The sequence below is a fragment of the Aptenodytes forsteri genome, unplaced genomic scaffold (assembly GCF_000699145.1).
Source record: "Aptenodytes forsteri isolate BGI_AS27 unplaced genomic scaffold, ASM69914v1 Scaffold106, whole genome shotgun sequence".
NCBI classification, from domain to species: Eukaryota; Metazoa; Chordata; class Aves; order Sphenisciformes; family Spheniscidae; genus Aptenodytes; species Aptenodytes forsteri.
The window spans coordinates 2,031,047-2,044,086 of NW_008794080.1; the positions used below are offsets into that span (position 1 = coordinate 2,031,047).

General features: G+C 46.0%; 1 protein-coding gene across 1 annotated transcript; it reads left to right on the plus strand.

The window, feature by feature from the left end:
* Positions 1 to 9,083: 9,083 nt before the first annotated feature.
* On the plus strand, positions 9,084 to 12,269 carry ADIRF (adipogenesis regulatory factor). Its single transcript, XM_009272548.1, has 3 exons — positions 9,084 to 9,144; positions 10,783 to 10,845; positions 12,163 to 12,269. The coding sequence occupies exons 1-3, from the start codon at positions 9,084 to 9,086 to the stop codon at positions 12,267 to 12,269; spliced, it is 231 nt and encodes a 76-aa protein (XP_009270823.1).
* The last annotated feature ends 771 nt before the right edge of the window (positions 12,270 to 13,040 follow it).

The following is a 13,040-nucleotide window of genomic DNA, read 5'->3' on the forward strand; positions in this document are numbered from 1 at the left end:
TATTTCTGAAGTCAACAGCATAGGTAGGCCAGCTTTCTGTCTCTCAGGGCTGAAAAATAGAGTTTTAACTTTTTAAATATTCCCCGATGTTTAAGAGAGAGTGCATGGGGGAAATTGGAAAACAGAAGGCTTTATAAAGGAACATGGGAGTCACCTTGAGCTCGGTTAGCGTTTATTCTTTGCTGTTTATTCTGCTTACACCAGAGCTTGAAAACTCTATCCTGACGTCTTCTGGGTGTAATGAACGGCTAGAAGGTAATGAAAGAAACGTGATGGGCATTGACCTGTTAGATCAGAACTGGTTTACTGCTGGCAGGGGCAGGCAGGATTCCTGTGAAATGCGAGTCCGATAACGGGTGCCGAAGGAGAATTACTGGTGCAACGCGAGCACCGGGGCTGGTGCCGGTTACAGCAGCCGGTCAGCTGCAGATAAGCTGCTGAGTGAGAGCAGTAGAGACCTTCTGCATTCACAAACGTAGAGAACGGGAAAATGTTGCTACAAGCTTATTGCTGTAAATAATGAAGAATGAGTTTAAAGCACTTCGGTAAGTATGGATCTAAAAATGGGGTCTTTTCTTCACCTACAGGCAGTATCTATATTATATACATAATATACCTACCCACAAATCCACGAGAAGCCAGTACAAACTGTAGAGATTCAAGCTGGTCCAGAATCAGACCGTTAATCTTCTTTATGCTGCATAATTATGATCACTACGGAAGGTATTACAGGAGAGACTTGCTGTAGCATGGAAGGATCTAGCAAGTGTGCTATCAGCCTCTCTCACACATTAACAATACAGGTAAAGCCTTGCCTTGCAGAGACCACAGGATTTCCATCCAGAGTGGATGTTTGATCTCGACAAGAAAAGGGAACAAAAGAGCCCTAGCAGAGATAACAAGGCCCCTCAAAGGAAGTTATACCCGATATGTGCACACTCTTTTCTGATGTCCTGCAAAACATCTGCAGAACTTGCCAATTAAACAGAATAACTAAAATTGAGGCCAAGGTAAGAGGGCATAAAGGGCTGCGATGCGCATGCCCAGCAGCAGGAGGCTGGAGCCTATTCTTAGTGCTTGCTAGAGAGAGACGGGAAAAACCCCTCTGCTCCAAAGCTTTGCTTATGGGGATACAAAAAAAAATGTTCTGCCAGCCAGAGGGAAAGAGGAGTTGAGCGCCCTCGCTAGCTACAGCACACGTGGGAGGCAGGGGCAGGAATCGGCTGGGCCAGGCTGTAACTCAAATTAAGGAGTGAGCCGCTCCTCAAATGCCCGTCTCCCAAGCAGGCTTCGCCCCTGGTTCAAAAGGACTTAAACCAGGAGAGAATTGCAATTGCCGAGCTAAGAGTGCAGGCACACTGCTCTGCGGCAGAGCTACGTAGCTGCTTAGGAGAGAGGCTTGCAGCACTCCCCATCGCTGTGCTGTGCTACAGCATCTTCTTCCCTGTGGGAAGGGAGGGATTTAACTGGTATTTACACACCTGTATCTAGAACTGTGAGCCTAGAAACACTGCTTGACTATTGCCTGACATACGGGCACCGAAAGTGTCTGAATGTTGCCTAAAGATCTGCCTCTGCGCTTGCCTGCTTCTCACGTCACTGAGCGCTGTTTTGTGCCCGGGCTGGATGGGGGGGGGGGGGGTCGCACTCCCCTGCCATAGCCCCTGCCTAGGTCTGGTCTAGTCCCGTTGCGGTCAGAGCTCGGAGGAGTGTTTATGCACCTTGCACAAGGCAATTACAAGCCTCAAAGACAGAGATCAGGACATGTGGTTTCCTCCCACGTGAGCATCCTGCGTCGGTGAGCGGGAACAGGGCAGTGCTGTGTCCATGCAGTGCCTCGGTGAGCCTCGGTTTCCTCTCCGTGCTTCCCCAGACCGGCCGCTACCCGGCCGGGGAGAGCAGAGGTGCCAGTCTGAGCGGCCTTCGTCAGCGGAAGGAAAGGTGAACACGTGTTTCTCCTGAAGTAGAAGGGTCTGTCAGAAAAGAGCCAAAAGATTATCTATTAATTATTCAATTAAACTTTGTTGTATGTCTGTTTGGTTCACTGCGTGGAAAAGAAGTCTGTACTTTTAATGAGTGTTCAGACAAGCGTAACGAGAGGTGATGGAAAGAAACTGAAAAATGGAAGGATGGAGGAGATGCATCAGAAAAAATCCCGCGGCAGAAGGTGCTTTTGCAAGGGCGATGCCGGGAATCTCCCAGCCCCTGGTAAAAGCTGATGGAGGCAAACACTAGCAAAATAATTTATTGCTGACAGGTCATGGTCTGGGCGATCAAGAGTTTCTTTTACACATAATTCACCCTGTGAATTATTTAAGTGGACCTTGTATGTGTGATGCCTCTCTTGCAGAAGCTGTTAATTTAATCCCTCGGTGACGAGGCAGCGCTCGGTGCCCAGCGTGGCCGGGCCATAGTCCGTTCCCTGCCATAGCCCCTGCCTAGGTCTGGTCTAGTCCCGTTGCGGTCAGAGCTCGGAGGAGTGTTTATGCACCTTGCACAAGGCAATTACAAGCCTCAAAGACAGAGATCAGGACATGTGGTTTCCTCCCACGTGAGCATCCTGCGTCGGTGAGCGGGAACAGGGCAGTGCTGTGTCCATGCAGTGCCTCGGTGAGCCTCGGTTTCCTCTCCGTGCTTCCCCAGACCGGCCGCTACCCGGCCGGGGAGAGCAGAGGTGCCAGTCTGAGCGGCCTTCGTCAGCGGAAGGAAAGGTGAACACGTGTTTCTCCTGAAGTAGAAGGGTCTGTCAGAAAAGAGCCAAAAGATTATCTATTAATTATTCAATTAAACTTTGTTGTATGTCTGTTTGGTTCACTGCGTGGAAAAGAAGTCTGTACTTTTAATGAGTGTTCAGACAAGCGTAACGAGAGGTGATGGAAAGAAACTGAAAAATGGAAGGATGGAGGAGATGCATCAGAAAAAATCCCGCGGCAGAAGGTGCTTTTGCAAGGGCGATGCCGGGAATCTCCCAGCCCCTGGTAAAAGCTGATGGAGGCAAACACTAGCAAAATAATTTATTGCTGACAGGTCATGGTCTGGGCGATCAAGAGTTTCTTTTACACATAATTCACCCTGTGAATTATTTAAGTGGACCTTGTATGTGTGATGCCTCTCTTGCAGAAGCTGTTAATTTAATCCCTCGGTGACGAGGCAGCGCTCGGTGCCCAGCGTGGCCGGGCCATAGTCCGTCCCCGATGACACGACTCCGGGTGCTCGCACTCAGACCTCCGTGGTGATCCAACGAGCCAGGAGCAGCCGCTGCCAAATGTTGCCTCAACTTCACCGTACAAATGACCAACAAAATGCTGAAAAACATTTTTTTTTTTCCCCTTGTAACAGCAAAACTTACTTACCATGTAAAACTGCAGTTAAGCTTTATTAAGTGATGTGTTCTGATACAGTTCATAGCCTTTGAGACCTCCCCCACAATTACATTTTAGCCAAGGGCACGCAGGGCCTGATTTTTCAAAGATGTTTGGGCTGCAGATGAGAAAGCAGTGGCTCTCTCCAGAATATCTCAACGTGCATTCCACCAATTGAAATGCAAATCAGGTAATAATACACGTCCTAAAATCCCACTTCATCTGAAAGTCCTATTTTCACGTCTATGTCATGCATGCCCTAAAACTGAACTCAAGGAGCACCTGATTAAAAACTGAAGGGCTGGTATTTTTAATACTGTTCTCCATAAAATATATACAATCACACATTCTCACCACTTGGAGACTTTTTTCCTATATTGAAACGTAGCTTATTTTGACTGTTTCATAAATGCGTTGAAACCCTACCAAATCACAGGAAGATACTCCATACTGTTAATAGCGTATCAGAAAAAAACCTCAGATTAAAACGCAGCTTTCTAAACGTCAGATAGAAGCCTGCCCGCACGACTTCCCGCAGGGCGGTCAAGCAGCGCCAAGTTTCTCTGTCGAGCTTTTTTGGGTGGGTTCCAGCACGGGAGGGAAGCGAGCTCGGTAGCTCCGCTTCTCCACCTTTACTCTCCCACTGAGCCCCAGGTGGGGTGGGCAGCACGGCCGCGTGCCAGAAGGGTCGAGTCACGGCGCTTCTGCCTCGCAGTGTGCCTAGAAAAATATGCAAAGCTTTCCTGTAGACCTTGCCCTCGGCTTACATCCCAGCTCACATCCTCGGCTTTCCTAGCCACTCCGGGGATAGGACCAGCTATTTCTTTCCCTAGCCCTGTTTCTTTCCCGCCCTGTGCCAGATCTTAAGGTGGTGGTCAGGCCTTTCTCATCTTTTTACCCCTTATAATTTAAAGACCAGATAACTTTTTTTCTTTCCTAATACTCAAGCTGCAGGATATCACGAGACTCCACAAAAATCCCAATATTTAAGCACGGTTTTAGTCTTTTGTGCTCCAGAAGACAGCAGAAACCGGACACTTCACTTAGACGTTGCCTGAAGACTCAGAAACCAGAAGGTAAAGAAATCCATATATACTGGCCTTATTTTGAACTCATGCTTTGAAGCAGAGCTGGCTGATGATTTCTGGAGAACGTTGCCACCCATGTAAATGAAGAATCAGTTAGACCTACTTTTCTGCCAGAAACATGTTTCTGTATTTGAACTGAAGGGCTAATTTAGCTTAATTAGAACAGCTTTAGTTCAATCCTTTAAATGACTAACTTATGATAATTATATCTTTTTATCAGCAAACAATTCTATTTCTTAAAACAATTCTATTTCTTACTGTAAACATCACATCCCTTCCACATTGATAACAGGCTCTTTTAGCAGCTGCAGATGTCGAACACTGCACACTTCATTAACTTCAGGAACGCTCTGCGTAAAACTTTTCAGCCCTGACACATCTTTGCATTTACCTCAACCCTGGTAAAATTATAACTGAACGAAAACCGAATAGATTTCAACACTTCCCATTTAATTAACCTCGTTTGCCCATTTTCATGTCTAAAACATGAGCTCTAGCTCTGATCGGTTACTTCTCACCTTCATCAGGTAATAAAAACAGAAGGGTTCGTGTTACTGATGTGCGAGCGGGTGCTCAAAGATGCCACGGAAGAGGTGTGAAAGGAAAGGAAACCAGACCAATTTCTAATTTCCCTGCAGTGCCTTAGATTTAACTCGCAGCTATTTGGGCTGCATGTTTGGAGTTGCCAACTAGCTCCAGAGCCGTGGGTTGTGGAGCCCTCCTAGCACTTAAAGAATCAGTTTTGGGTTTTTTTTTCCCCCCTAACGCAAGCAACTGCTCGTCACAGACAACAGACTGAGAAGGTGCAGAATATGGAGAAAAAGCCCGAGGAATCGGGCGCAGGGGAAGGCTGTCGGTGGGACAAGTTACCCGCTGGAGGTGAGCAGGCAGCGCTGCTGGGGTGGTGACCCTTTTTCACGTCTCAGTTCTGTCCAAGCAATGTCAGCGATGTGCCCCGGCGTTACCAGGTGGGGTAACTTTTGGAATAGCCTGAAATTTCAGGGGCACCTCGGCGCGTGGCTCTGCCTGCACACGGTGGTACCTACTCCAGCTGGCGTTAACCAGGATTTCTGTCTGCAGTCTCAGCAGATACCGAGAGCTGAAGGGAGCAAAAGTCTAAACTAACTTTCCATCTGTAGGCGGTTTGATTTGACCTTAGGACACACCAAATGACGCAATCAAAGACCAGGCAACCCATTCGGAAAGAGTTAATGCATGGGAGGAACAGGAGTAGAAACTGTAGATGTACTTAGAGGCTGGAGCTTTGGGTCAATACTGTGGAGACGTCAGGAGACAAGGAGCACACAGGCTGTAGTGTTTTGGCGTTTAGCTTTCAAAACACTTTATAATCTCCTGCCCCATCCCTACCTTTTCTTGTCATGAGACAACATGGTTGAGAACTGACAATGGCAAAACAAACAATCCCACAATACTTGCGAGCCAGGCCCGTCAAGCGATGGTTAGATCCCCCCTGACGGTGGTGACAGGCTATCGAAAAGCATATAAAAGAGTCAAAGCAAAGACTGGGATTCTTGAGGAGGACCAGCTCTTGAAAAAGCTCATCTTTGCACCCAGATGTTCAGAATAGCAGAGACACATCATTTCAGAAGACCGCACATTTGAAAGCTGACTTTCTTGAAAACATAGCCACTCATTTCCCAGGGCACCGCAAGCGCGCTGAACTCCCACTGAAGTCACAGGAAAGGCTGATGCCCAGGTGGGGCGTCCAGCATGAGCTCAAACGCTTCCCATGACACTTGTAAGAGACCCATGGAAGCTCATCATGAACACCTAGTGTCAGGAGATCTCCGCAGTGAAATGTAAGTCAGATGACCTACAGCTTGGACCAGGACAGGAATGAATTTAAAGCCATATGGTTAGTTCACTTAGTTCATTGATCTATAATTAGAAATAAGTTACTATTTTACTTTTACTATTACTTAAACAGTCTGTCAGGAAAAGCTTTCAACAGTTTCTCATGTGATATTATTCTCTTTAGAGGCCAAGGGAAGGTTAAATTCTTTTGAGAAATAGTTTTTTACAAAATCCAGGAATAGATCCGATCTACATTAGTAGTTTCAATATTCGTAACAGAACAAAATGAAAACTCAGGGATAAGTTGCTGTAAATCTCTGAGCAGATGAAATTCAAATCCTTGTTTTTGCTCAGGTCAATCATCCTTTTTATATCTGAGTGCTCTAATCTAGATCTAACATCAGTTCAAAGTGCTTCATGTTAGCTTTAAAAAAGTAATGTTAACTCACAAAGTGAATAAAAATGATGCAATACATTCCGTTAATTTTCTGATGTGATTTTGTAACTCTGCGAGCCACCTGATGCACAGACCATTTGTCCCATCATATGGGATAAATACCATATCAAAGGTCCCTTTTCCCTCTACTCCGAGCTGCATTATAATGATCACGCCATGCCTGTTTGCCGGGCAATTGTAATTTGCTTTCTTTGCTTTTTTTTGCTTGGAATCAGGCTAATGATCTTAATGATAAAGATAAGATTACATTAGATGAGGAGTCATGCTGCTATGCTGACAGTGGTGTAGGTTTTACTCACAAATTAACGCTACTTAATGTTTTGAGCAGGAGGTAAAGCAAGCAGTGGCACAGATCAGACCCCCGTATTGAGTTCAAAGTGCCGAACAAAGATTTCCACTTGGAAATAAAATAGTTGGAGCTGGAGTAATCTAGGTGGCTGTCAGCATGGAATTAGAGAACAATATTTACCTGAACTGCTAAGGAGCCTCTAAAATATTGCTATCATGTGGTGCCTGTCTAGTGCTCGGTGTAAGTGTGCATCAGTTTTAGATGTTCTCCCAAACTCCTGTTCTCCCCTTCAGGCAGACTACCCCAGCCAGCGTCAGCAGGACCCTTGGGCTGAAAATCCAGCAGTAGAAAAGAGCTGGGAGGGCAGCTGGAAGGTATTTGCTGCTGGAGCCTCGGCACGTCCTCTCTCGAGCCGTGACAAGCTGGAGAGCCTCTTCCTTGCTCTCACAAACACTCCGCACAAAGCTAATCGAGGCAGCAGCCACCCGGCTAAGGGGGCTGAGAGCGGCTGAAATCCGCCTGTTTGTTATGGCTTTGTTGTTGCTAGGTTCTCGGGTTTGGGCAAGAAAGGTAAGTAGGTCTATGTTAGTGGCTTTGTCCAAAAAATGCCAGACCCCCAGAATATCGGGTGTCTTTTATCTGAGTTTTTGCAAATCCAAATAAGAAAATCATTCCAAAAAAAGAAATCAGCAAGGAATTGAAAAAGATACCTAATGTGAATATGTAATTAAAATGCTATTTGTCCTCTCGAGGGGGACAGAGAATTGCTGTTTGAAATAATAAATGAGTGGTGCCAGCGGTGCAAAAGTTGAGAAGAGCTCTCTGAAATGACAGGCTGAATAGGAGCTGCAGAGGAATGCATTTAACCTTGTTTTCTGCTGCTCTTCCTCCCTTGGGTACTAATGAAGTACTAAACTTATGAGCACTGCCACTTCCCACCCTAGTTTATCCACGGCATCTTGTTCTGGTGCCCATTTCTCAACAAAAAAGCTTTCCTCAGGAAGATGAATGTGGGTGTGAGTGTGAACATCTGAACCAAGGTGCTTTGTACGCTGGAAAATGGCAATGAGGAATCCGAGCCCCGCAAAGCCGGCGAGCCCTTTGGCCCCCAACTCTGCCAACAGTTTGTTTGTACAAAGTTTCTCTGTACTGGGGACTGGTGGCAGAAAACATAAATTCTAAAGGCTAGTGGAAACCTGTGAAATGCCAGAGGTTAAAGCCAGAAACCTTTATTAATATAGTGATGCTAGGTAAGGAAATTATTTTAAATGTTATTTCTGTACTAACAAAACCCGTAACAGAAAGCCACACTAGGAAAAGGTGGTTTTGCTAACCTGGCTTCTTTTTTTCCCTTCCCCTGAGAATTGCTAGCGCTGGCACTGGTGACCTGCCTGACCCAGGCAAGGCCTTCAGCGATGCTGGGCTTTTGCAACCCCTCTTGAGCAGGCAACTGGAAAGATGACCAGATTTGCAGTTTCTTATAAAAAAATACACGTAAATAACAACTCTCCCCATCTAACAGCATCCCACCTGACAAGAAAAGGGGATTGTGATTAAAACTGCAAAAAGCTGAAAGAAGTTTGGGCTGGTTTCTGTTCTCAGGAGGTTCAGCTTAGGGGTTGAAGGAAGGAGAAAGACGCCAGCCCGGCGGGGATGAAAGTTGGCCATGCCCAGGCACTGCTACTTCGGTAGTTTTCCAGCAGTCTTTACAAAGCTCAGTTCAGTGGTTTTTCTCTGTCTGTGATGGTGGAACAGGTTTTTTTGTGGTTTTGATTTTTAAAAAACCCCCAACTTATAAACAAAGACAGTGCGATGAAGCAGAAATCTCTACCCGGGCACACCCTCTTATTGGGGAGGGTAAATAAATGGCTTTTCTGTGTGTATTTTCAGCTCTCATTTCCCACATTCCAACTCCACCCATTGTACCAATCACCTCCAAAATCCTCAGCAGGTCTCCTGGCACATGTATAAAACCGGGACAGGTCAGGACACCCCTCACATGGTGTGCTATACATCGCCAGGCGCTTAATTTTATTGAAGCAGAGGAGTGTTAACAGGTGTCAGAAGCCACGATGTCGGGTAAAAACTTCCAGGGACTGAAGGAACAGGCTGAAGGCGCAGCAAAAGATGCTGGTAAGAAAGATTAAATATCGTTGTATAGTTGTGGGGGGCTTAGCTGCTGCTTTCATTACAGAAACCACAATCTGTGGTTACACTACTAGCTTCGTCGGTGCTGGCAGGACACAGCTTTTCCCTTTCTTTCAATTCCTGGGGCCAAGCTTTGGCCATCGCCCAGAGAAGGCCCCAGGCTGGCCAAGGCTCTCGGCTCGGCATGGGCAACCACCTCCAGGCACCCACAGCTCCCTCAGCGGCTGCGGCGCATTGTCCAACCCTTATCGCTCCCCAAACAGATCTTTAGACTTGGTGTTTTTAGAGCAGTGAAGCCTGCTTTGGTGGTAGTAACCTTTTGTACCTCGCATTTACATTGCTCAGGGCGGTCTTTTCTCATGCTCCGCAGAGGTTTTTAAACTGCTTTCCTTTTAAGAAGTTGGAGTTAACCTCTGATTAATGTTTGCTACTTGGCCTGACTATCAATGCCTTCTGGTAATAACTATATTGACTGCAATGGGCTGTTTGTAATAAGTAGTACAAGTATGTTTCTGTTGTATTCTTCTCCAGCAGTGATCACCAGACTTTGCAGGGATTAAAAAAAAATCTGTGCACACATTTCTGTCATAGCTATGCCCATGTTGTAGGGCCAAGCTCTGTACTATTATTAGCACTGTGCATTGGAAAGTACAATAGCTTTTCCTATGTTTCAGTATGTGTATAGCTTATGCTAGCATTTTATAGTATATTCCTTACAGTGTTTGCATGCAGCTCATTCCTAGCAGGGTATAATTTGTATCAGTCCTGGATTCTGATCCTGCAAACGTTTTTTTGTATAGCTGAAATATGTGAGTAACCTCACTGACTTCCTTGGAGTTACAGTAAGTTTCCATACACCTGGGAACAAATGTATAGTAGGCCCAGAAACATGGCAGTAAACCCTTCTGGAAAACAAACCAGTCCTTGCTACATCCTGAATATATTCAGGACATTAAGGGGTCACTTCTTCTAGCAAAAGCGATAGGATGGCTATCACTCTTTCATAAACTATCAGACACCTTGCAATTAGATGGCATCTCACTTTTTTAATGCTTTATATTCTGGAGTTGATCTGTTATGTTTCTAGCTTCTGCTCGTCTTCTTCCTCTGTTTATATCTCATTTGTAAAATCTCCCTTTTCCTATCCTGCTCCGTTTAATGCATTTGCTTCCATTTTGGAAAAGGCACTACTCCCAAACAGCCCACACAGAAAGTGCGTGCTAGATGGCCAAGCGTTTCCAAGCAGAATAAGCTAGAAAAATCAATAAAAGCAAGTGTAGTATAAAATAAGCAACTTGCAGCTAAATGTCATCATTCCAACTCACTGCTAATCTTTGCCCCTTTATCTCCTTCTTATTTTATCTTCTTATCTGTCATCGATTTGCTCAGCTGACCATAGGTGCTAGGTGAACGCTAATCTCCTAGCAAGCTGCTTTGGCAACACACGTGGTTCCCAGGGTGCACACAAGCAAAGCACACAGCCTCAGCCCGCTCCGTACCAGCCTTATCTCTTGCCAGGGCCATAACCTTCTGCGGACACGCAGAAAAGCCGATCGACACAGGGAATTCCTGTAAGCAGAAATGTGAACAGCTGGAAATGAATGTTTTTGTCCTTAATTACAGCAAACACGTTGGGAGAGGCTACTCAGGATGCAGTCAACCAAATTACAGATGCAAGCCAGAAAGGTAGGAGAACTGGTGTGCAAATCAAGACACGATGGAGCAGCTCAACACAAGCCAGCAGCGGGCAGAGCTCATTCCCCCTCTGTCCCGCGGGCATTCTTGGCCTGAAAGTCCTTGGTTTCAGTGACAATTTTTGGCCTTTTACAGATCTCATGGGAAAGGCTTTTAGGATCTGTTGCTTAGTAGCTCCATACGTTTACTGGCAGAGGTACCACGATAGTTGACACCCCCCCAGCCACTGAGTCTCATGCACAGCATTCAGGGTTTGGCTTCCTTTATAGAAAACTCGTGGGAACAGCGCTGAGAAAACTTTGCTCTCCTTTCCTGAGGATTGAGTAACCCTGTGATAAATCTTGCTTCCCCAGCCCGGAGCGCAGGGGTCCGTCCAGGTCCAGCCCCCAGCGCCTGCTGAGGCAGCAGCTGGGGTCAAACATTAATGATCCCACGGCTGGAAAGGTGCCATCAGGAAAGCATTGGTGTCTCATTTCTGAGGATTGGAAACAAGCTAAAAACTAAGCTCAGTTCTCACTTAATTTTAATAGTTTTCTAAGAACGAGGGGAGAATTAGCAACTTCAGGGTCCAAAATGTTTAATGAAAGCCAAAATGCATTGGCAATATCTCCTTAGAGCAGATAGCCGCTACAGCTCCATGATGTGACGAGAAGGAAGGGCTTGGGCACTTGTTGACGTTAGATAGGGAGGCAGCAAAATTGCCAAAATATAGCCAAGATCCCAGGGAAAAGAGAGGCGCTGTGCCCCTATTTGTGAGGGTCTCCTCTCTCTTGGTGAGACCTTTCTGTTTCCCATCCCGGCTGATGTCGGGTCCCACGCAGGAGTGACCCTGCGCCCGCGACTCACGACCGAGCACAGCCCTCACCGGAGGTGCCTCAAATACGCTGAGGAGAAGGGAATAGAGGCGAAAGCATCCTTCACCTTCCCCATCACTTGATAAGATTGTCTTTCCCAAACACCCCAGCATTCACAGCACTTCTTAGGCCAAAGCACCCTCCTCCATCAGCCAGGCCACGCGTACACCAAAATCGATCTGTTCCAGCTTTGTCCCATCATTCATCGCATACTGCTTCAGCTCAGCACCCAAAACTTCTGAGTGACCGCTCCTATTTAGCAACACCTTACAGCCCAGCCTAAATACACCCTGCCAAACCCAACTATAACCAGCTGTGGAGAACCTTTCCTTTTTAAAGATATATCCCTGTATTTTTATAGCCTAATCATTTTCACACCTTCCCCTTCCATCATAAATATTAAACCGTGTTGCATTTTTCCAGCTTTTTGCTTATCTTTTTCCCTCTCTTGCAGCTATTGACAAGGCTTCCAAGACAGCGCAAGATGGGGTAGAAAAAGCAACCGGACAAGCTGCAGAAGCAATGTCCGGCCTTGGGAAAAAATGTGGATTTAAGAAATGATGCTAATTTAAGCAAACAGTGTTGCATGTAAAAATATCTCTTTGGTCTGCAATTCCCTACTCCTTTGTGTGGTAAAACGAAAGCTGATTGAGATCTGGATAATTTCTCTCTCTCCAAATACAAAATTTTAAGGCAGAAGGCCCCCCTCACCCTTCATATAGGAAAAATACATCTTTTAGCACATCTTGTAACATCTGTTCACAATCTTCAACATGGCTCACAAGGCTTCAGCAATGCTATTGCCCCGCTCTTACAACAGCGCAATGATTATTGCCACATTTGCTGAGTGTATTTACAAAACCAGTGAAACTGTTCCTACCCCAGGACACCAGAACATTCGTGTGATGAAACTGAGGTTCCTTCCAGTAATCAAAAATTAAGATGGGGTTATATTTCATGTCAGTTGTTCGTTTGCTCCCATCTGCTGTATTTTCAGATAAAGATAAATAAAAGGTATTGTAAGATTTCCACCGCCCAGAAATACATCACCTTGTTATGTACTCCTGTTATGTTATTGGGTTTTCTGTAAAGGATCGCGCAATGTCTTGCAAATCTCTTTTGCTTTTTGATTCAAAGCCCAACGAGGTCGGTGACCACCCTCTGAGGGAGGTGAGCGCTGAATCATTTTGCAGCTTGGCAGACAGGCATACGGAAACCAACGGCCCAGCGCCGCAGAGGAGCCCCGTGGTATCTGCAAGTGAATGGGAGTTGTGGTGACCGTGACCGTGACCATGACCATGACCACTTTCTCGTCCTTCCTCTTGTATGTCT